Below are 24,381 nucleotides of genomic sequence, written 5' to 3'. Positions count from 1 at the left end.
CCCTTCCCGCAGAGCTCCTCCTGGGCAGGCCTGTCCAGCTGCCAGACCTTGGCCCCTCCCTAGCCCTCGCTCTTTCCCTCCCTTCCTCCTGGGCCTTGTCAACAGCATTGAAACTGGACCTGCCCTGCATGGCCACAGGTCTGCACATCTCCTGGAGTGCGAACAAGAAAAAATAAACAGAATTAAATGAGTAACAACAATGGAAAGTGGCTACAGGCCCCTGATGGAAGGCGAGCCTGGCCTCAGCTTAGGCTTTACAGGCTGAGTGGACTCCACTAACTCACACGACTGAGGAAGGCACAGAGACCCAACTTCCGCTTTGAAGACAGAGTCACATCTGCCCTCACCCGTCACCATGAGCAAAACTGAAGTAGAGCAAGCGCCTGGGGAGGGTGCCCTTCCGAGTTCAAATGCTCTCTAGCAGGCTTCCTCCCTGCACACAGCCAGCTTGGGGATTTTCTGAGACCCCCAGGCAGCTTTTAAAATTGAGCATCCTACTGCCAGGCCAGATCAGCAGCCAGGAGCTATGCCTGTTAGTCCTAACTGCGTTGGGCCCTCCCAGGCCTGGCCCTTTCATGCGGGTTACTGCGCTGCTGTTGAGTTCACAATCCTCCATCTATTCCTGTGGGCGGGTGCAGAGGTTTGGCCTTCTCAATAGTTTTTTTTGTTGTGCATGTGTGTGTGTTTTCTTTCTTGCCTTTTATGCACTGAGCAGTACATTCAGAGTGAGTGGTGGAAAATGTCCCCGCATGCATCCCTTCTCTGAAATAATTGGGTTGTTTACAAAACACCTTAGTTTTCAAACAGCTGGTAGAAATGCTACACTATTAGGATGTTCTAAACACCAGCACATTTTGGGCTCATTTTCACAATTGACTACAAAAGAATTTTATCTTGCGTGCAGTACAGTTTTAGAGCCAGTTAGTTTTAGTTCCGCTCCCCAGCCTGACAGAAATCCTGACTTGCCTTTACTTGTAATTTGTTACTTCTCATTCCTTTAAGTTACAGGAAAACTTTCCTAAGGGTGATCATGCCAGAGTAGAGTTTTGTCTGCTGCGAATTTCAGCGCTGCAGAGACAATGACCTACATACCCTTCATTGATCTGTGGTGAGAGGAAATTTCTGAATGACTCCCCACCAGCTTTCCACGCTCCACTGGGTCTAAAATACAAAACATCAGATCTTAGCAGTTGGGCTTGCAAACAAGTCAATTCTGAAAAATAAATGTGGCTTACCCCAAAAAGTCTAACATTCCAGATGATCAAAAGTTACTTAAGAAAAATAAGTTTTGGAATGAAGTGGAAACAAGGCCTTTGAAATGCAGCCTGGCCTAAATAGCACCACATTTTAGACTTTTCCTCCCCATTACACATTCTCTATGGTGAAGAGGCCTGCAAGGTCCTCGCTGGTAAGCCCTTCTTGGCTTGGGGTTTCCCTGCCCCCACCGCCGAGGCCCTCAGCCAAGGGCCTGGCATCTGGGGGAACTTTGAAACTGCTCCTCATCCCCTTTAGTAGCGTGCGCCAAGCACCAAAACGCTCCAGCTAACACCAACGCAATCATCGTTAACGTGGAACAGCTGTCTAAAGCCTAGTGGGGTCGGCAGGCTGCCCCCACCCCTACCGGCTCAGCTGTGAGACACAGGAGACCCGGGACTACGCAGGGAGAGAGGGGATACAAGTATTGGTTGATAGAGTACAGCTGTTGTAGATAAGAAAACAAACTTGCTAAAGCTTTTACCTACTTTGGAAAAGTGTCTGAACTGTGCAGGGTGGGTGGAGGATGAAGGAAAAACATGAATTATGAACTACTTTTAAGTTTTTAAAGTAATTGTGGAAAATAACCATACCAAGGTTTTGTTCAGTTGACAACTAGCAAACTGGTAGGTTTTCTTTTTTCTAGAGACTTGGGTTGCATTGGCTCTCTGCATCTAAAGCAGACACTAACCTTTTGCATAAATAACATGCTCACTCACAGAGGAAGCCGTCTGTATAAACAAACATTACCCAGATATAAGTTTAACCTGTTTAATCTTCCGTCCCTTTCTCCTCTCTGGACAGACACAACCAGGCTTTACCAAGTCCCAGCAAATCCCAGGACTAATGCCCTTTCTGCCAGGTTCAGCACTTTAAGGGCCTGCAGCCCTCAGCCTGGCAAGACCCTCCTCCCTACCCCACCCAAGCAGTTCTGTTCTCTGGGCGTCCCAGGAAAAAAAAATCAGACCTTCAGCTGCCACTGCTGCCACGTGATCCACTGGGTGACTCACAGACGGGCCACACCCCTTCAGGCCTCCCAGCCAGGCCTTGCCACCAGCCAACACTGGGATGCATCTTATTACCAAGGGGAACAGCTAACTAATGCCCTTAAACGGTACAAATAATTGCCTTTTTTCCCAGCTAAAAACTTAACTAGAAAATACAGAGGGGCAGGCTCTGCCAGCTCTCTAAATTTTAGGCCCCAACCCCTTCTAAGACCTGGACCAGGCTTAGACAAAATGATGGGAAGCTAGATATTCCCATTAAAAACTAAAAACCAAAAACAGGCTATCTTACACATGAATACCTTTTTTTTTCCCAAAAATTTTATTGGGGGAAAACTACAAAACATTTACAGTACAATGTTTACAGTCACAATTTGTAGTGAACTGATTCCCCAAAATATATTACAACTCAAGATGACTTATCTTGTTACATTCAAATACCTACTTCTGTCAAAGTAGTCCAGAGTAATACATACATAGTGCTCCGACTGTACCTACGTACATACAAACTAAAAGCTACTGCTCATTCATCCGCTGTCCAGGAAAGCATTCCTGCCATTCTACACGGGGAAAAAAATAGTACAGATTTTGGAATCTTCTGTAATTAAACAAGGCATATTCATGTAATACATACTATTATTTTAGCACTAATAGGTGGCCTCTTCACTTTATATAAAAAAAAAAAAGTGGTAAAAATCTTTTCCTTTTGTGCAGTTGAACCCATCCTACATTCAAATTCTCTCAAGCACTAATAGACAAAAATACTTATTTGGTTGAGGAAGATTTAAGGCTAGTTCTGGCCCTCCTAAAGGCACTGTGAGACTACCCCCATTATTGCTACATGTCTTTATACGCACAGAGTATGTCACAGTAGAACTGGTGGAATATGCAAACAAAAACAGTTTTTGCTAATTTATAAAGTTGGAATGAGAACAGCATGCCACATTTACGCCTGCCTGCAAAGTATGTGGACACTTTCAAGTTGGATGGGCTACAACCATTATACATTCTAAGAAAACTTAAGATATTCCTTAAACTACTTCCACAGCATCAAGATAGATTTCTGTAAAGAAATCATTCAATCTTTCAAAATTTACGTAAACAAGGAAAGAAATTAATGAAATAAATATTACATACAATCTCTTAAATTAAGATTTTTTTTACTCATTTACAATAAAATAACCATGTGAAGTTACAAAAGGCATATATTACTGTGAAAAGAACATACACTCCACATTTTGCCGATTAATAATGGCAATCATAATTTAACATAATAAAAGAATATATATCTATTGCTTTTCATCATACTTGATAAATACAGTATGAACAAAATTTTCAATGTATACTTTTCACAAGATAATAAATAAGTTAAATAGTTTTTTTCATATTGAGTTGTGGTGCAGTGGTGCGAATCAACTCAAAACAGCTAAAAATTCAGCAGTTATTCCAACAATTACAAATTAAGTTCTGCCCAAGGCTTCCAGAGAGAGCAGACAAATGGTTCTAAATTAAACATCCACTAAGTGGTGGCAATGAAACCAGTAACCCAGTATGAAACTTTGGAATGCAAGTTTTTCCCAGACACATACAACTCAGTTAAAAAAAGAACCTATGCAGCCTACTATCAAGGCATATTCTTGGCAGAATATTAAATTCTAAAAGCTTATAGGTTTAGCAAGGTGGTGGCTTGGTTGGCTTGTTTACACTGGTCTGAGACAAACACAAGGACCTCCTTTTCAAGATAAGAGTTCCCACATCTGGACTGTAACTAATGCTTTCCAAGTGTAGACATGGAATGGTAGTTGGTAGCTGCTGGTGCTGGGTTGATTTTTCCTAAAGTCCCAAGCTCATCTGAGACCTGAAAAAGTTTAAGTGTTTGGTTTTTTTGTTCTATTCGCATCACAACTGCCCAGTTGTGAATATTTTGTTCATCAATACAACAAGTTCGTCGGCTTTTTTGCTCAACATAATGAAACTTCGTAATAATAATAAAAATATTAATAAAAAATAAAACAAGAGGAAACCAAAAGGGGAGGGGTGGGGGCACCTCCTGGCACACAAGTTCGAGTCCAAGTGCTCGGTCCAGCCTGCAGTCTGCTTGTGGCTTCTGTCACCCGCCTCTCCTGTGAGCCCCTGGCTCTTAGTACAGGGGAGATAACGGGGGCACCCTCCAACACCCCCCAGAATCGGCCTTCCCTTCCTCCTCCTCACTGGCGCCCTCTTGCCTCAGTCGTCGGAGATGGAGAGGCGGCTGAAGATAGGTAGGCGGCGGCCGGGGTCGAGGCTGGGGGACTCAGAGCCGCTGAGGCTGCCCGAGCTCAGGGAGCCGCTCAAGTAGCTATCGCGGTCCGACAGCGAGTCAGGGGGGCTCGGGGGCGCGTCGAACACGGGCGATTCGGACAGGCGGCGCGGCAGCTGGTAGCTGAAGGGCGGCGAGGGCGGTGCGGCGGCACTGGCAGGGAGGGTCGCGCTGGGTGGTGCAGGGGGCTGTGCTGGGGGCACCAGGCCCTGCTGCTGCTGCTGGCTGCGATAGTAGGCGGCCGCCACGAAGTTGTGGGTCTGGATGGCGAGCGGTGTGATGAGGCTGCTCAGCTCTGGACCGAAGGCAAAGGCGTTGTTGGCGCACGAGGCCGATGAGCAGGCAGCGCACGGTGCGCCAGGTGCCAGCAGGTCTTCGGCTCCCCCGGGGCCGTACAGGAGGGCGGCTGCGGCTGCTGCGGCTGCTGCGGAGGCACAGCATGTCGGGGCGCCCGAGGGTGTGGAGGCCGCCGAAGCGGATGAGCAGGACGACGCGGACGAGGAACAGGACGAAGCCGAAGAGCAGGAAGGTGGCGGCGGCGTACGTGAAGTGGGGCTGTCAAGCAGCAGGGGTGACTCGAGGCCCCCCGGGGGCTGGTGGTGGCCCGACGGGAAGCCCGAAAAGCTGAGGCTGTGGTGCAGCTTGGGCCGCGGCTCCCGAGGGAAGCCCAGGTGCAGCGCATCGCGCGCACTAAAGGCCCGCAGGTCCCCGGAGGCACCACCAGACGGTGCGGGCCTCCGCTCATCCGCGTTGTGGATGAAGTGACAGCGCGGCCCGTAGGGGCAGAAGCCGATGGTGTGAAAGGTGCGGCACAACTCCGTCTTGTACTTGGGGTGGCGGGTCAGACTGCGCAGCTCGTGGAAGCCATGTGCGAACTGGCACTTCTCACCGTACTTGCACGTGCCGCTCTCCTCGAAGGGCCGGCACAGCTCAGTTTTGTAGCGAGTGGAGTTGATTTGGGAGCCGCCGCCCCCCTTCTGCTGCTGCTGCAGGTGCAGGAGGTGCTGGCTGCGCTCGCCATTCTCACTGAACGAGCGGTCCCGGAATTTGTTCTCCTTGTTCAGCAGGGCCGTGCCGCCACCCCCCGACGGCTCCTTGAGGGTGCCGTAAGAGGCCGGGGTACCGGCCGCCCCGCTGCCGCAGCTGCTGCCGTTAGGCGCGCCCGGGAACTTGGGCGAGCAGCTGCCAGGGCTGGGCGCGGGGTGGGTGAGCGCGTGCAGGTTGCTGGCCGAGTGCCGTCGGAGGAAGCCCGGCGTAAAGCCCGAGCTGGGGGCGGCGGCCACGGGCGTCCCCACTGCCTTCTTGTCCAGCATGTTGTTCAGATTGAGGTTGGCCAGAGATTTCTCCGTCTGCCAAAAGGAGGGGAGCGGGGAAAGGATGAAAAGGGGTGAGGGAGGGAACAGTTGGGGCGAGTTGTTGAGTAACTGCCAGTCTTCTGATTCTTTTTCCTTTTTGCGGATTTCGACTCGGCCCCCACCCTCCACCCATAGACACACGGAAAAGAATCAAGTTCGTGTTGGTAGGAGCCGGACTCCCACTCCAGGCCGAGCTGGATTTCGACATGTGATCCTCAGCCCGTGGGCCGCCGGCCTGGGCGGCGCAAACTCAGTCCGGGAAGTCCCGGGTAGTGTGGCCGCGGTCGGCCGGGGAGAAACTAAACAGCTACAGCTGCTCCCTCCGGCCCTTCCGCCCTCCCTGCTCCTTCTCCCCGCCCCCAAGGCACCAGCACAACTACTACAAACTTCGGTCTTTTTCCCCCGACCCCAAAAAGTCAAGGTGGGGGGGGGTCCCCCAAAGCCGAGGGCCGAAGGCAAAGTTTGAAAACTCCAAGGGCTTCCTGCTTGCCCGCCTTCCTCTCTGCTCCCCCGCGTACCTTGCACAAGAAGTCGATATCGTAGAAAGCGGACAGAAGTGTGGTCGACATGATTCTGGATCCTGTAATGGTCGGAGTTGTAGGCTGGGAGATCCAGAGGAAACCTCGGGGCGGCGCGGCCGGGCTCCAGCCACGACGAATAACGGGAGAGGGGCGGGGGAAGGACTGAAAGTTAGCTGGGGACGAGAAAAGCAGAGGGGAGAAGCGTGATCTGGGTTTGAGGGTGCCCAGAACTGCGGCGTGGGGGAAAAAGGAGAAAAGCAAAGAGCGCTTCTCCGCGCCCCGGGGTGCCCGGCCCGCCCCCCCCCCGCGCGGAGCCGACGGCAGCTCGCGGACTGCTGGAACTCGGTGGCCCGCGAGCTCGCGTTCTATATAGAGCCCTGTAAAGCGGCTGCCGCTGGGCGGGCGTGCCGGGGGAGGGGACAGAACGCTTGCCCCGTTGGGGTCTCCAGGCAACGCCGCCCGCCGGCTTGTGGACGTCAGGAGCCTTACTGGCCTCCTATTGGCCGCCGCCAATTTTTTTTCTCTGGGGGAGGGGGCGAAGAGGCCTCGGGGCGGGGCAGGCTGCCGCGGCGCCCCGGGCGGCTTGGTGAGCTTGGCCCAGATGGGTGCTGTTGGGTGGCGGCGGGAAGATACAGCTCCCCTATTTTGGGGCTACACTGTTGGAAATCCCTAGCACGTTTAATGTGGCCGGGGTTTTGCAGCCCTGGATATGTGTTTCCGCGCCCAATCCTGCAAGGCACAACTGTGGAGCCTTTATCTCCCACCCTGAGTTTTATATTGGGCGCGGGAATTGCAAAATGCAAGAATATTGCAACCGTCTGCGCGGGCCAGCTGGTTTGCAAAGGGTGCTCCGGCCGGCGGGCGGGTTAGGATGGGAGCTCTGAATCCATGGGGCGGAGGCTCCGTCCCGGCTGCACGTGGAGACACGGTGGAGGTGGGGGCGGGAGCGGCCACGCGGGCGGTTGCAGCGGCAGTCTCGCGGGGAGGAGCCTGGGCCGGTTTCTCCGCCTCCCTCCCCGCCCAGGCTGCAGTAAACAGGGCCTGAGCGCCTGGGCCTGCCGGTTAGGGCTGAGTGTCTGAGGACAAGGCGCTGGCTTTGCTAATCACATCACAAGACCTTGAGCCAGGGCCAAAGGCGCGGAGTGGCGCGGGGCGTCCCGGGCGGGGGAGTCTACTGGGAGGACAGGAGCAATGGCCGGCAGAGCCGCGCAGGCATAGAGACGACTTCCCGCCACCCCGTCCGTCTGCTGGTTAGTCCGGCTTTCCCCAGCCCTCTCGGGGTTTGGGGTGCAGCTGGCAGCCAGCCTCCCCGCCCGCCACAGCCTTGGCCTGGTACGCCCTCCAGGCCGCTTCCCTCCCCGGCCTTTGGGGGAACGGCGTCCCGCCTTAGCTCGTTGTGGGCTGCAGGCACTGGCTGACCCGCGGCCAGGCAGGGCTGGGCACCGAGGGCTCAAATGATGGGCTCGCCCCCGTTTCCTCTCGCCAGCCCCACACTCCAAAAACCTGTGCTGGGAAGTGCTCTGTCACGGGCACCGTCCGGTTATGGGGCTGACACCCCCCCTAGCGCCCAGTGAGGCTAAAACCGCTGACAGTCCCCCTCTGGCAGATAGTGAGTCTGGTGCAGGACACTTGTCACTCAGTATTTGCAAGTATGCTGCCAAAAAGTTGGAGTTAGGCCCATGATTTTGAACACCTGGCAGCCTAGGCTTCAATTGGGCCTAACTTGGAAGATCCCATATGTGTCAAAAAAGGCAACTGTAAGACCCACACCTACTCCCAAATTGGTCTTATTTTTTGTTTCCTTGTCCTCATTTCCTCTCTGTTAACCTGGAAAGGAGTGAGGTAGGCCTTTAGAGTGCAGTGCCCTCTCTGCACTTCCCTCACACCCACTTCTGGAACTCGAGTTAGGGTAGGGCTGCAAGGATGTGAGGGTCAGAAATTTAGAGCTTGGAATCCAGACCTTGCCTCTTACAAGCCATGTGATTTTAGGCAAATCACATAATTTCCGTGTACCCAGTACTCCGGTACTTGGGTTTTCTGGTAAAACGAAGATAATTTCTGCTTTATTCATCTCTCACCTTTGTCAAAGTGCAAATGAGTTGTTAAATGTGCAAATGAGTTGTTAAATGTGTTTAAAAGATAAACAAGTATAATCCATCTTATTTTTCCCATTAATTTGAGAGTGTGGGGTGGGGTGGAGAGAAAGCATGAGAAACATCAACTCGTTCCATTTAGTTGTGCACTCATTGGTTGCTTCTCGTATGTGCCCATGATGGAACTTGTGACTTTGGGTGCCAGGATGATGTTCTGTCCACTGACAAAGTATAAAAAAAGGAGAAAGCCAGGCCTCTATGGCTAGATGGATAGAGGTCCAGAGAATCATAAATGCAGAGGTAGGGGGCGCCAAATCTTGGACCGAGATCAGTGACCTCAGAAGAGGTGACGGCTTCACTCTTAACAATTAACCCAGCCTACCCTGGCTGGGCTTCTGTGGCTGACACTTCAAGATCCTTGATTGTTCTGTTTTGTTCTTTGTTGAAATGACCCCAAACACAACAATTTGAGGTTGACCCTGACAGTAGGGTATTCCACAATTTCCCTGGAAACCAGGAAAGTGTGAGAGAGCCATTTCCAGGCCACTGCTACTGCAGGTCAGCAACAAGATTTCATATTCAAAACCAGTGACACATCTGTCCCTCCTGCCCTCCCAGGCTGGCCACAGCCAGCCAAGAGCAAAACTGGGGTAATTCCTCCTAGTCAACAGCTATGAGAACACCGAATTTGCAGGCTTGGTAGAAGGATTCTGGAGGTAACATACAAACAATCTACGGTACCTGTTGATGTAAAACATTTTTATTATGTAATTACTTTTATTTCATTTTAAATGAAGAAAGAAAGAAATGCTAGGTTTTGCTGGGGCCAGTTTCATAATATTCCACCATGGTTTTAAGCACATTGTGCCAACAATTCTCACCAGCCAGGTTGTCTCAGAACAAAAGAAATGTTAGGCTGGCAACTTTCCATCAAGTGTGTGTGGGCTATACAGATGCCTAACCAGTAATTAATTCAGGATCACAAGAAAACATTGTGAGCTGAAGGGTGCAAAATCAGCCAGGGAATTTCTTTTCTCTTTAGGACAAAACTTTGGACACTAGGTTAACTTTTTTCCCTGCTTCTTCTTTATAGCCCTTTATACTTCTAGTATGGCTGTGTTTTTAGTATTAGGTGATTTTCTTTCAAAGAGAGACAAATTAAATCTGAAATATAAGCCTTTCTACAGTTGGAAATGATCATATCAAACTCTCTCCTATAAACTGACCCTTCAGATCCTCAAACACCAATGATAAAATTCTAAGTGATTGCTCACCTGAGAAGTATTTAAAAATATTTACAAATCCTAAAAGCTGGACCAAGTTTACATACTATTGCTGAAATAGCTTTTTCAGATAACAAGGATGAAAAATGAGTGTGGATGAGGCTATGGCCCATCCAAGCTATGAATTTCAAGATAACTGTGTGTGGGTTACGCTTACTCTGAAATTACAAATTAAATGGCAAGTCAATGAAAAACAGGACCAGCAGCAAAATGTATGCAAGAGTGACATCTGCTGGGTGTCTGAGGAAGAGGGCTGGCTTGGAAAGGCAGGAAATCCTTAAGGTTTCTAGATTCAATTACTGAAATGGATAAATGTGTTTCCTGGCATCCTAAATGAGAAACTTCTTGTTATAACCACTAAGAAAATGATAGTAAAGAGGGTAGGTTTCAAATATATAATTTACTCTGCCTCTCCTTTCCCTAGTTTCCTTCTAACAACCCCAGAGTCTATGCTTTCACTGGGTGGCAAAATCAGGTATCCTAGCATTAGCACAAATACTTTTTTGGGGGTAGGAGCTCTCAATGGCTCTTTTAATAATTAGGATGGCATGTGTAGGTCACTCAGGACTCACACATGCAGGCAATAAAAACAAAACTCTTTGTATGAAGTTGATCCTAATACTCTCAGGACCCAACATTTGAAACATATTTCTGCTTTAGCTAAAATGGAATAAAGACTGGAATTCTGACCAAGTGGGCTGTTTGCCAACAAATCCAGCTCCTACATCCAGCCAAAAAGAGTGGGGGAGGGAACAATCATGTGTCAAAACCGAATTCTGTGCAGTCAATTCATTGAAAATGCAGGCTGGTTATGGCTGGACATTAGAGGACCTGGGGGAAGAAAAAGACTAATTCAGGCCCACAGGTGGCCTGCACCTGGGAACCGAGTAAATATTCAACGTGGTAACCTCACTTCCTACAGTAGCAGCAGTAAACCAGGCTGCCTTGAATGCGTGGCCTGAAGAAAAAGTCCTCTGTAGGAAGACTAGACTCAGAAGTCAGAGGGGTATGAAGGGAAAAAAATACTTGAATTTATGCTCAACACATTTCCCACAGGTTTAATGGGGACTAATCCAACCCCACTCCCACCCCCTAAGTCTTCTTTCTTTAACAAGCCATTTCTATTCCTGGAAAAGTTCACTGATTTCCTTCTGCTGGAGCATCTGAAGCACTGAGAACTAGGGTGTCTTTCCCGTCTTTTCCTTCCAGAAAGGCCAGCAGCCTCAGGCAAGCCAAAGTCCTTTCCTCCTGAATGCGCAGTCTCGTAAACTCTACCGTCTTTGAAAACTCAGCAGTTGGTGGCAGTTCTTTGAAGAGCTGGGTAAGGAGGTGGCACTGCTCTGATGCTGTCATTTGAAGGTGACAGAGCCTCTCAGGGCTCAGGAGATGCCAGTTGGACTTGGAGAAGAGAGAGTCGAGGTTCTTGTAGAGGTATTTTACGAAGATCAGGGTCTCAGCCCAAAAGTTGACTTCTGCTTTTTCAAACAGGTAGTCTTCTTCCACCTAAATCAAATGAAAAAACCAAAAGTAAGCCTGACCTCGGGTAGCGCAGTGGATAAAGCGTCAACCTGGAACGCTGAAGTTGCTGATTCGAAACCCCTGGCTTGCCTGGTCAAGGCACATATGGGAGTTGATGCTTCCTGCTCCTCCCCCCTTTTCTCTCTTCCTCTCTCTCTCCCTCTCTCCTTCTCTTTCTAAAATGAATTTTAAAAATTTTAAAAAGAGAAAAAGCCAAAAGTCAGCCTTCCAGGGGATGTTTGCTAGTCCCAGCCCAGATCAGAGTCCTAGCAAAGGCAGAAGAGGTGTGTCCCCTCCCCCACCAGAGAGAGGGCCCACTCTTGCCTGTCAACACCAGTGTATACACACCACTTGCAGCCTTGAAGGTCACCTTGTGTTTTCACTTGCTGTACTTCTCAACTGGAGAGGAATTTTTTTCTCCAGACTTAACATGACCTTTGATAAAGATGTGTTTGTGGTTTCAAGCCAAGATATTTTGGGGACCTAAGACTAAAAAGGGGACCTCAACATGGGAGCAGGCCCTAGACCTTAAGGTGCTTCTAGAAATCCAAGAGGAGGGAGGAAGGGAACTCTCAGCAGCAGAACAAAGAGAAAATGACCAAACAGGAGACACTAGTCTCTGAGTATGAAATCAAATATCTATGAAGGTGGGGATGCTCAAGGTCATTTTATCACAGACACTTTATCTTGTTTCTGCATTTCCCATAAACAGGCTGCTTTTTGAACTCTCAGCCTGCTGGTGATGTGGAGAAGGCCGTCTGAGTCAGACTGGTGGATATGCACTTAAGTTTTCAAGATGCTTTTGCTGCTTGTCTTAGTCCTCAGTTTTCTAGTATGTTGATTAGTCACCCACCTGGAGGGGCTAATAGTTTTCTTTAAGCAGTGAACACCCTGGAAGGACCCTGATTCCCTGGAAAAGTTTCACCTTCAGACCTCACCATAGGAAGCTGTTGACTAATAAGGATTATCCATAATTCTACTCTCAACTTCCAAGGGGCCTCTTTCAAAGTCCTCTCTCCACAGACAGAACCCCAAACGCCATCATGAGAGCTGCCCCTGCAGCACCCAGCAGGCTGCCGTGTCATTTGGAGAGTTTCTACGGGATATTGCTCTGAGCATCCGGAAGCACCGTTTCAGCAGGCGCATGAGGCCCAAGTGAGCCTGTAAGTGCTGCCTCTGGTGGGTTCACGAAACTCCCACCTTGCCTCCACCGCCCTGAGACCCCAGGATTACCTGATGCTCACTCTCCACATAGACCATGAAGTCATCACCCTCTCCCAACAGCCATCCCAGCAGGACTGGGAGTCCAGGGGCCAGCTGGTCCCACTGCTGGAGCAGGTCACACAGCACAGCCAGGGCCAGATCCAAGGCAATGGACGCATCCACTTGACAGAAGGCAAATTCTATGGAAACAAGAGAGAGGTGAGAGGTGCATATGCTGCTCAGAGCCAACCCAGGGAGGCTCTGCAGAACTCTGGGAACAGAAAGGGCCGCAGGGAAAACCCCTGCCCCCACCCTGGCAGAGAAGCTGGTGGGATAGGTTCACTAAAGGTTATTAATCCACTTCTGAGTCCTGCTGTCTACACAACTAGAGTCATAGGCCTGAACCCCACCATTTGCATTCTGCTTCTCACTGTGTGGACAGATGCAGCCGCACCTACAGGACTAGAGAGTTAGCTGCCCTTAGCCTGTCTAGTGTAACCGCAAGGATATCAGGAAAGCTTCCCACCCAGTGGCTCCTCTGCAGGCCTGCCACTTGTTTGCCCCTCCCTCCAATAGCAAATCCCACTGGGCACAAAACACATAGAATCTCTAACATCTTAGAGCAGGGCATCAGCAAACTTGTTCTTAAAGGCCTAGAAAGTAAATATTTTAGACCATCAGAATGACTCAACTCTGCTGAAAGTAGCCGTAGACAATATATAAACAAATAGTTGTGGCTGTGTTCCAACAAAATTGTATTTATGTCCCAATAAAATGTGAATGTCATGTAATTTTCATGCTACAAAAATCTTCTTTTGATTTTTCCCCCCAACCATCTAATAATGTAAAAACCATCCTAACAACAGGTGGTAGATTGGAATTCGCTAAGATTTTGCTGCCCTTTGTCTTAGAGTGAATCTGCCTTTCAGACACTCATCTTCCTAGTGGGCTGCGTGAGGGTGCTGAAAGGGGAAGACGGTGCCTTGGGGAAGCCATTGCTTACTTCACCATTTTGCCTGAGACAGTCCTAAAGGTGGATTTGAAGAGAGGCTCAGAGTGTTGATACTTCTGCAAGCAACCCCACCCCAAGCTGGAGGAGGTCTGAAATGGGACTGGAATCCCACTACCCAGACAATGAACCTCTGTAGATCCATCCACACACCAAGGCTTGTCTTTCAATAATCCACTGCTGTTGAGACCTTGTCTTTCAGAAATCCATGTCTCCAACTCCAGCCCACAGATCTGTCCCCAACCATTTGGCCCCAAAAGAGATGAGCTCAGCATCTAGAATAGAAGGCTAAGTTCTCCATGGTGTTGAACCAGGTTTAGGCCTATGAGGGCCTGTGATGTGTGAGGCCCAAGCAAGTACTTTCTCTCCAGTACTTCAACATCCTATGGGTTGGGTATAACCATCTTTACTTCACAGATGAGGAATCCAGGGATCAGATACGTTAACCCACTGTGTAGTCACAAAGCATTAAGTGGCTATTAAGAAACTGAAATCAACAAGTTTCTTAGTGTGTGCAAAGCACGAATTTGGAGAATTAGCACAACATTCCAGTCATCTCACTGTCTTTATGATGAGATAAGCAGGGCTGGTGACCTCTAGCAGGGCCAGGACTATTTACAGTGCATGGAGCAGAGCCTTGACTCAGGAAGCTGCCAAGGGCCCATGTTACCACCTTCAGAACCCCAAATCAACCCCCTAGGACACCTGCCCCTTACTGCCCCTGCTCCCCATACTGCTGGCTCTATAGCCTGGAACCAGGATTTAAACTGAGAAACAGTAAGGGGTATGTATGAAGGTGTGTTTTGACTGTTGGTCTTTGTCAGTTGTTGGTCCAGCCTTCACCTACAGTACAATACCTGTTTTTATCTCTGCCTAACTCCTCTGTATGGTTTAGAGTCTGTATGGAGAGGAGGTAGAATTAATTGGTATCTTTCAAACCTCAAAGAATTGAACATACACATGAAGACCAGTATAGCAGTGGTTCTCAACCTGTGGATCGCGACCCTGGCGGGGGTTGAACGACCAAAATACAGGGGTCGCCTAAAGCCATCGGGAAATACATATTTCCCGATGGCTTTAGCCGCTGAGAAGCCACGCTACCCTCTGCAGCAGCGCTATTCAGCTTGAAGGCATGCCTTTATGGACCTGCGTTCCAAACTGAATGCCTGCGGTCATGCGTAGACGTGATTGCATCATCCGTCTGGGGCCTAAGGAGTGGGGGAAGGGGGGGTGAATGCTCCACAGTCCATAGCAGCGCGGCTGCTCGTCCATAGCAGCGCATTAGGTGTGTCCAGCACTTGCTGACATCATCAGTGGGCGGTGCAGCAAGCGCCGGAAGACAGAAGCCTAGGAGGCGGAGAGGCAAGAGGTGGAGAGCCAAGAGAGCCTGCGAGACAGCCTGCTGGTGTAAAAAAGGTTAATAATGTAAAAACAGTACACACACCATACACACAATACTGTGTAAGTGTAAGGTGCTTTGTGTGTAATCATTACACAGTACACAAAGCACCTTACACTTACACAAAGCACCATACATTTACACAGAGTGAACTACACCGGTCTTATACTATAAGAGACCACTATAAGATGTAGTTCACACTGTTCCCCAATGTATAATTATCTCCCATATCTCCCACTATTTTCCCATATTCTGAATGAGGAAACTGCTGAAATCAGCAGTTTTCGGCATTGAATCTGCCTCCTATTGATTTCATTAGGAGTGCGGCGTATTTTGTGGAAGAGAGCTCCTGAGATCTCGGGTTACCACACAATCCGCTGCAGCCTCCTTTTGATTTCAATAAGAGGCGGAGAAATGACAGTTTCTGACACATTTCTTCCTCTCCTATTCAAGTCAATGGGAGGCCATAGCAGATTCTGCTCAAATATAGAGCATGTTGCTTAATTTTTTCCATGCTAGAACTTTTCCTAGAGCAGAAAAATTCCAAAGGTGGAATCCGCCACCCCCAACAGACTGAAAGAGGCCTCACACTGAGGAATCTGCTGTGCGGATTCTGCAGTGTAACAGATCTGCCTCCTATAGAAAAACTTAAGCAACATGCTCTATATTTGAGCGGAATCTGCTGCGGCCTCCCATTGACTTGAATAGGAGAGGAAGAAATGTGTCGGAACTGCATTTCTGCCGTACAGGGGATCTCTCTTCTGCGGAATCCAGGGGTCTCCCATTGAAATAAATGAGATGTGGATTCCACCGCAGAAACCGCTGCTTTATAGTGTGAAAGAGCCCTGAAAGATACCATGCTGTGCAGAAACTGCAGTGTGTTCTATGACGTAGTTCACACTGTTCTATATAGAAAACTTGCCACTAATCTGGAAAAAACAGATCCATTAGTTAAGCAGCTATTTATGAATGGTAGCCCCAATATACTAGGTAAGGAGGTCCATTAGTAATAAATATTTCTCAATATATAATTAAATATTGTTTTTGTGATTAATCACTATGTTTAAATTATGTTTGATTTGTAGCAATGAGAATACATAATGCATATCAGGTATTTACATTCCAAATCATAACTGTAGCAAAATTACAGTTATGAAGTAGCCACCAAAATTATTTTTTGGTTTGGGGTCACTGCAACATGAGGAACTGTATTGTGGGGTCACGGCATTAGAAAGGTTGAGAACCACTGCAGTATAGGATTAAACACATAGCAGATGCATGCTCAAAGCATTCCAGTTCATGGCTCTGGAGGTCAAGAAACCTCCACTTTCCTTTACCCTACTTGATTTAGTCTGAACACTGACATAGGGACTGCAACAAAGAAAGCATTCAATATATAAGTAACTATACTGCTCACAACAATTAGGGGATATTTCAAAATGAATATGAAACAATAAAATATCCCCTAATTGTTGTGAGCAGTGTAGTATTATTGTTGATAATAAACACTTTCCTTCTATTGAACCCTAATTGTTCCCACCACCATGAGGGAAGCATCCCTATTAAACAAACGAGGAAGCTGTGCTCATAGAGGTGGAGTAAACAGGTTCAAGTTCACAGTCAGTGGTGCTGGCACCAAGCCAAGTCAACCTCAGTGCACAGGCTACCCCAGGCGTGGCCAACAGTTTTTGCCCCGGGGCCAGATTAGAAAGAAAACTTTTTTCATGAGCTGGACTAAGTATTAAAATTAAAAAATGTTGCCTGACCAGCCCTGGCCGGTTGGCTCAGTGGTAGAGCGTCGGCCTGGTGTGCGGAAGTCCCGGGTTTGATTCCCGGCCAGGGCACACAGGAGAAGCGCCCATCTGCTTCTCCACCCCTCCCCCTCTCCTTCCTCTCTGTCTCTCTCTTCCTCTCCTGCAGCCAAGGCTCCACTGGAGCAAAGATGGCCCTCTTATTAATGCCCCACTGTTCCCCACCCTTATTTTTTGTCTCCTTAAGGCAAGGACTGAGAGCCCCACAGGGAAGAAAAATTTCCAGGTGCCAGCAAAATCGGTGCTTGTGGCTCAGACAACACTCCTACTGGACCCATCAAAGACACATGGAACTGACCAGAGATGCCACCAGAAAGGCCAGACTGCCATTACTACCTGACAGGGCAGATATCCTCCCTCCTGTACCATATGCTCATGAATCATGCTTAGAAAGTGGACAGAGAGTGATGGGAATAACAGGCACAAAAGGAGAGCTGGTGCGTCGGCCAGGAGTGGATCCAGATAGAATTATAACCACCAAAGCACCGGCCCTGCAAGATTAGGAGGACAGAGGAAGGAAAACTGGGATGGGGTGGGGGAACGATTAGTTGGATTTAGATTAGATCTCCTGCTTGAGAGGCTAGATGTATCCCACCAAATTCCCTCTTTTACTACCTTGTCCTGGACTAAGCTCAGCCAGAACAATCCAGATCCCTACTGGCCAGATGCCTTGTGAAGGAGAGACTGAAGAGTAGGGAGAGGATTTTTCACCTAATCATGAAGGCCAGCCAGGCTCTCATAGGTTTGCCAGTCCATCAAGGAAATAAGAAAGCAAATGACTAAAGAGTAAGTGTTTCTGAAAAAACCGTTGTATGTCCAGAACAGCCAAACAATTTGGAAAAATACATATAGTAAAACTGTAGGACTTACACTTCGTGATTTCAAAACATATAATAAAGCTACTGGTACCAAGACAGTGTGGTAGTAGCATAAGGATAGAGACATATAGATCAATGGAATAGAACTGAGTGTCCAGAAATAAATCCTCAGTTTTTGATAAGGGTGCCAAAACCATTAACTAGGGGGAAAGAATAGTCCTTTCAACCAGTGGAGCTGGACAACTGGATAGCCACACACAAAAGAATGAAAATGGACCCTTACCTCACGACATAAACAAAAACTAACTCAAAATGTATCAAAGACTAGCCCTGGCCAGTTAGCTCAGCAGTAGACTGTCGGCCCATCATGTGGATGTCCTGGGTTCAATTCCCAGTCAGGGCACACAGGAGAGATGCCCATCTGCTTCTCCACCCTCCTCCCTCTCACTTCTCTCTCTCTTACTCTCTCTTTCTTTTTTCCTCCCCTCTTGCAGCCATGGCTCAATTGGAGCGAGTTGGTCCCAGGGGCTGAGGATGGTTCCATGGCCTCCACCTCAGGTGCTAAAAAATGGCTCTAATTGCAACAGAGCAAGGGATCCAGATAGGCAGAGCGCTGCCCCCTGGTGGACTTGCCAGGTGGCTCTCGGTCAGGGTGCACACGGGAGTCTGTTTCTGCCTCCCCTCCTCTCACTATAAAGTAAAAATTAAGTATCAAAGACTGAAATTTGGCCCTGGCCCGTTGGCTCAGTGGTAGAGCGTCAGCCTGGCATGCAGGAGTCCCAGGTTTGATTCCCGGCCAGGGCACACAGGAGAAGCGCCCATCTGCTTTTCCACCCCTCCCCCTCTCCTTCCTCTCTGTCTCCCCTCCTGCAGCCAGAGCTCCATTGGAGCAAAGGTGGCCCGGGCGCTGGGGGTGGCTCTATGGCCTCTGCCTCAGGCGCTAGAATGGCTCTGGTTGCAACAGAGCAACGCCCCAGATGGGCAGAGCATCGCCCCCTGGTGGGCATGCCGGGTGGATCCTGGTCGGGCGCATGCGGGAGTCTGTCTGACTGCCTCCTGTTTCCAACTTCAGAAAAATACAAAAAAAAAAAAAGACTGAAATTTAATAGCTAAAACTATGAAACTCATAGAAGAAAACAGGAGCAAAGCTTTGCAATCTTATATTAGATAATGGTTTCTTAGCTATGACATCAAAAGTACAAGCCTACAGGCCAGGGTAGAGTGGTAGAGTGTCGACCCTGCTTGTGGAAGTCCTGGGTTCGATTCCTGGCCAGGGCACACAGGAGAGTCAACCATCTGCTTCTCTCCCCCTTCTCGCGCTCTCTCTCTCTCTTCTCCTGCAGCCATGGCTCGATTGATTTGAATGTGTTGGCCCCAGGCACTGAGGATGACTCCGTGGAGCCTCTGCCTGAGATGCCAAAAATAGCTCAGTTGCAAGTATCAGCCCTTGATGGGCAGAGCATCGCCCCAGATGCGGATCCTGGAGTGGATCCTGGTCAGGGCGCATGTGGGAGTCTGCCTATCTCCCCTCCTCTCAGTTAAAAATAAAAATAAAAATAAAAAAAAAAATATATATACAAGCAACAAAAGAAAAATTAGACTTCATCAAAATTGAAAACTTATGTTTCAAAAAATGTCATTAAGAAAGTGAAAGGACAACTCACAAAATTGGGGAAAATACTTGAAAATCCTATATTTGACGAGGGACATGGATCCAGAATACATAAAGAACTATTAGAACCCAATAATAAAAAGCAAAAAATAGTTAAAACATGTGCAAGGGATCTTAACAGGCGTTTCTCCAGAGAAGATACACAAATGACCAACCAGTAAGCACACGAAAAGATGCTTAGCATCATTAACCAGCAGGAAAAAGCAAATCAAAACCACAGTGAGGGCCCTGGCCGGTTGGCTCAGTGGTAGAGCATCGGCCTGATGTGCAGGAGTCCTGGGTTCGATTCCTGGCCAGGGCACACAGGAGAAGCGCCTGTCTGCTTCTCTACCCTTCCCCCTCTCCTTCCTCTCTGTCTCTCTCTTCCCCTCCCGTAGCTGAGGCTCCATTGGAGCAAAGTTGGCCCGGGCGCTGAGGATGGCTCTATGGCCTCTGCCTCAGACACTAGAATGGCTCTGGTTGCAACAGAGCAACGCCCCAGATGGGCAGAGCATCGCCCCCTGGTGGGCGTGCCGGGTGGATCCCGGTCGGGCGCATGTGGGAGTCTGTGTGACTGCCTCCCCGTTTCCAACTTCAGAAAAATACAAAACAAAACAAAAAAACAAAAACCACAGTGAAATACTACATCACATCTACTGGGATAACTATAATTAAAAAGACAGGTAATGAGTTTGGGTGAAGATGTGAAGAAGCTGGAACTCTCACAACATCCCTGGTAGAAATGTACACTGGTACACCCACTTTGGAAAACAGTCTCAAAGTGTCTCCCACTCGTAGGCATATAACTAAGAGATAAAAAAACAAAACAAAAACATGTCCACACAAAAACTTGTACATAGAAGGCATTGTTCATTCCAGGCAGTAAGTGGAAACAACCAAAATATCTATCAACCGGTGAATGGATAAAGATGCTGTGTTAGAGCTATACAATGGAATATTATTCAGTCACAAAGAAGAGAAATTCTGGTACATGCTATAACACAGATGAGCCTTGAAAACATTATGCTAAGTGAAAGAAAGAAGCCAGATCCAAAAGACAACATATTGTATAATTCCACCTCTAGGAAATAAGGCAAATCCTAGCGACAAAACGTAGATGAGTGGACGCCAGGGGCTGGAGGATGGGGAAATGAGGAATGACTGCTGATAGATACACTGTTTCATTTGGGGTTGAGAAAATGTTCTGGAATTACAGTGATCAGTGATGGTTGCACAACCTTATGAACATATTAACATTTGTACATACGTACACTTGAATATGGTGTATTTTATGGTATGTGAGATGGATCTGGGCTGGGGGCCTGGAAGAGTGAGAGTAGAAGGCTGAAAACAAAAACAAAAACCTGGCCTCCTAAAAGATTTCCAAGTCAAGTCCCTGGAATTTGTGAAGGTTACCTTACTTGGAGAAAGGGACTTTGCAGGTGTGATGAAGTCAATGGCATTGAGATGAGGAGATGATCCAGTGTGATCTGGGTGGATCCTAAATACCATCACAAATGTCCTAATAAGAAAGAGGAGGGAGTTGGACATCGGCCACACGAAGGAGAGGGCGATGTGAAGACAGGGCAGAGGCCGCAGAGATGCAAGCAGAGGAGTGCCAGTGGCCTTAGCTGCGGGAGGCAAGAGCTAGGGCCCTCCTTGAGCCCGCGGAGGGAGCGTGGCCTGCTGACACCTTCATTTTGGGCTGCTGGCCCCTGGAACTGACAGATAACAAATTGCTGTTGTTTTAAACCATCAAGTTTCTGCCAGTTTGTCACAGTGGCCACAGGAAACCAACACAGGGGGGAATGAAGGGTAAATGCTACAGGGTGTGGGATTCCTTTTCGGAGTGATGGAAATGCCCTGAAATGGATGGTATTGATAGCTGCCTAACTTTATGAATATGCTAAAACCACTGAACTGGATTCTTTAAATGAGTGACTTGTATAGGATGTGTATGGTATATACTATATATCTCAGTAAAGCTGCTGTAATTAAAAAAACAACTACTATGTGCCTAAGTTAGTTCCAGTTGCTGGGAGAAAGCCTGACCACAGTGCCCGCCTTGAAAGAGCTCACAGGCTACCTGAGGGGCCTGGAAAAAGCCTTCAAGCCCTCGTGCTTGCTTGCAGGGCCCAGGCCTCAGGTGCCGGAGGGCTCTGTAGGTGGCAATGAGCAGTCAGAGGTAGAGAGGGGGCCGGAGAAGGCTTCCCAGAGGAGCTGAGACTGCCTGGCCTTGTACCAGGTAGTCAGGCAGTAGATGCTGGTGGCCTAGGTGGCAATGAGCAGTCAGAGGTGGAGAGGGGGCCGGAGAAGGCTTGGCTAAGACCATTGGTTACATCTTCTTCCTAGTCCTTCCCAAGAGAGGTCAAGTCAGCACAGTGAATGCTGAGTAAATGTCATGGATCAGGGTCTCCCACCCTGAGCTCTGGAGAATCGTCTTAGGCACCTGTGGAAAATACCTCAACCCTACCATCCAATCAACTCTCCGTCCATCCACCCACCCATTCCTCCATCAATTCAAGTTTTCATCTACCTGCAAATATTTACTGGTCATCTGCTACGTGGGGAGCCCAGTGAGAAACACAAGGAAAATCCCAGTCCCTTCCTTCAGGGAGTAAATAGTTTAGTCAGAGGCAAGCTGACACATAGGAAGTGTCAGGAAATTGTCCCAGATGGTGTATGACAGGGACTAATTATACCACTACCGGCAGTGATGAAAAGACATAAAAGGAAAAAATAAATGTGGGGAGGAGGGAGAGCTTCATGGAGGGAAAAGTTGGGCAGGCAGAGAGTCAGAGGCTGAACATGTCTGGGACCAAAGGGAGGTATAGGTGGGCTGGAGCAGGCCCGGGAACAAAGGTAGCGTGCGGCAGGGTATTTCTGTGCTGCCTTCTTAGTGAGTGAAAATACTGAAAGGTTTCACTAGGCTCTTTCCAGAAAACTCTATCATCTCCATAGATTCCCTCACTTCCTTCAGCAGGGTAAGAGCGTGTATCTTAAGTAGTCGTGAGAAACAAGTGTGGAACGGAAGCTTGGGCTTGGGTCAGCTTGTGACTGCGCCAGTTAGCTCTCCGGGGGCTGCCAGGGCTTCCCCAGCCCTGCCTCACTGGCCCTCCGCCTCTAGAGCCTGGGGCTCTCTGCTCCTCGAGGCCAGCAGCACCAGGCTCAGAGGTGGGATTCCAGGCATGGCAACCCACGAGAGGACTTCATGGCTGTACTGTCAAAGGTCACCATCCCAGCCTTTACCACCCCACGGAGCTCCAGGTGACCCTCCCTGAGACAAACGGCCCAGAGGAAGGTCAGTGTCCTAACAGATGGAGAAGGGTGGCCCCTCCAGCTTTGAAGAATCAGCAGCAAGTCTGGGTGGGGAAACTTGGGTATTTGTGGCGTTAGTCTCTCTTCTTCTTGTGAATATTCCAAAACTTTCATCAAAGAAGAACCAAATGTGCCGGTCGGTGCTCCCAAGGGCACCTCAACCCCAGCAAGCCCTGGGCTAAGTGCCAGGGGCACTGCAGCACTGACTGCTGCCCACCCACTCACTGCTCCGAGCCGGTGCCCTTGGACTAGAGCCAGCCCTTCCTGCCACTCCCAACCTGGCCACACTATTAAGTCTGGAGGGCAATTCAAACTTCACCTGGCTCCGTAAGATCCCTTTCCTCCTACTTCTTCTTGTTTTTAAGCCCTGGACACCACTGTTTCAAAGACACGGAGCATGCACAGAGGCAGAACCCAATCTAACACACACAGCTCAGGGGTTCTAAGGCCCCAGCGGACCCATCGCAAGCACCTGGACAGGGGTACAGAAGGACTGTTTGGTCTTCACAGAAGTTTGGAACAGTTCACGTGGTTTTTGAAAAGTCAGCAGACTTCTCATAAAACCCCAACTCTCTAGCATCTTTTGAACATTCAGAAAATTAGGACCTGGTGTCTGTGGGTCTACATTTCCATGTGATAACAGCTGCCGGAGCAGAGCAGCGGCCCTGCCCTACAGGAGGCATCTAGTCTGCGACCACCCTTTTGCCTTCCACCTCACCCCTGTAGGCATGTGAGTCTGTGACCCCTACACTAGGGCCCCAGGCCAATGTGCCAACGCTCCCCTCTCACCAGTCTCCTTCACTGTCCTCTGGGCCTTTCCTTACGGCTTTGATTTACTCACCATTCCCATTGTTGGGTCTTCTTCCTCACCCAGACTTGGCCAGACCTACTTGTTCCCCAGGACCCAACCTAAGTCCTGTGGTCTGGATTTCTCAGGCTCACTGTGACCTTTCTCTGCCCCTATCTGCACAGCACTCAAAGTGTTCACAGATGGTGAGGAAGGGTATCCCGTGGCTGAACCCCATGTCTTGGCTTTTCCCAGAATCGTTGTACCACAGCCCAGGGCACACAGATACCACCCACTTGGTACCTGATTACAGTCTGTCTTAAGCAATTTACTTAGGACTTGTGTTTCCCCAATGGGAAAATACCAAGATGGCAAGAATCAAGTCACACATGTAGACCAAATTATTGTTGCCTCTTTACATTCAAGGTTTTTGAGGTATAGAGAAACAACTCATTCAAAACCAAGTACACAGGCTGTAAGTGGAAAGGCCAGGTATAAACCCAGGCTTGTCTGACTCCAGGGCCCATATTCTTGACCATTTGCTAAGCTGCCCATAAGTAGTCAGTGAACGTCTGGATGGATGAATAAACTATTTTCTCTCTGCCCCCAGATCTGTTCTTTGTCCTGCTCTATCCTGTCAGTGCCGCTGGAGGCTGACCTCCAGGGCCTGTATTATCCAGGTTTCCCTGCCATCTGGCTTAGCTGGACTCATCTAATGGAAAAGGACCCCTGAGATTTTGGAGGGTAGGAAGAGAGAGAAGTTGGGTACTTCTTTCCCTCAGCTTCTCCTCTAAGCTGCTGAGGTTCTGGCAGTGGCTGCATCCCCCCATCTGGCTCTCACCAGTTCTGGTAACCCCATCCCTCTGCTCTCAACTGCAGGGTGACGGGGGTGGTAACAGATTCCTACCATGGTTAGTCCCTGGGTGCCTTAGTATCTCATACTGCTTCCCTTCACCTACTAGGTCTCAACTTTAACCAGAGATGATATTAACCTTCCCCCCCGAACATTCATAAATATGCGCAGACATCTTTGGTTATCACAGTTCAGGGAGGTGGTG

The 24,381-nt window shown here is 48.9% G+C and overlaps 2 protein-coding genes and 1 non-coding gene across 4 annotated transcripts in view; 1 reads left to right on the top strand and 2 right to left on the bottom strand.

Moving 5' to 3' along the window:
- Positions 1-2,578: 2,578 nt before the first annotated feature.
- Positions 2,579-6,793, bottom strand: ZFP36L2 (ZFP36 ring finger protein like 2). The gene is made up of 2 exons (XM_066378389.1): positions 6,431-6,793; positions 2,579-5,906 (listed from the first exon to the last, which is right to left on the bottom strand). The coding sequence occupies exons 1-2, from the start codon at positions 6,479-6,481 to the stop codon at positions 4,485-4,487; spliced, it is 1,473 nt and encodes a 490-aa protein (XP_066234486.1). The 5' UTR covers positions 6,482-6,793; the 3' UTR covers positions 2,579-4,484.
- Positions 6,794-9,273: 2,480 nt separating this feature from the next.
- The window catches only part of THADA (THADA armadillo repeat containing), a 355,537-nt gene continuing 340,429 nt past the window's right edge, over positions 9,274-24,381 (bottom strand). For both annotated transcript variants that reach the window (XM_066378390.1, XM_066378391.1), the window contains exons 37-38: positions 12,561-12,730; positions 9,274-11,312 (exon numbers count right to left, since the gene is read on the bottom strand). In XM_066378390.1, the coding sequence (XP_066234487.1) occupies positions 10,947-11,312; positions 12,561-12,730 (536 nt within the window). In that variant the 3' untranslated portion in view covers positions 9,274-10,946. The remainder of the gene's footprint in view (positions 11,313-12,560; positions 12,731-24,381) is intronic.
- Positions 19,465-19,540, top strand: TRNAI-GAU (transfer RNA isoleucine (anticodon GAU)). The gene has a single exon. It is a non-coding gene; the product is annotated as a tRNA-Ile (tRNA).

Source organism: Saccopteryx leptura, chromosome 3 (assembly GCF_036850995.1).
Source record: "Saccopteryx leptura isolate mSacLep1 chromosome 3, mSacLep1_pri_phased_curated, whole genome shotgun sequence".
Classification (NCBI taxonomy): domain Eukaryota; kingdom Metazoa; phylum Chordata; class Mammalia; order Chiroptera; family Emballonuridae; genus Saccopteryx; species Saccopteryx leptura.
Note: the sequence above shows the minus strand (reverse complement) of the source record. Positions and strands in the feature narration are given on the sequence as shown.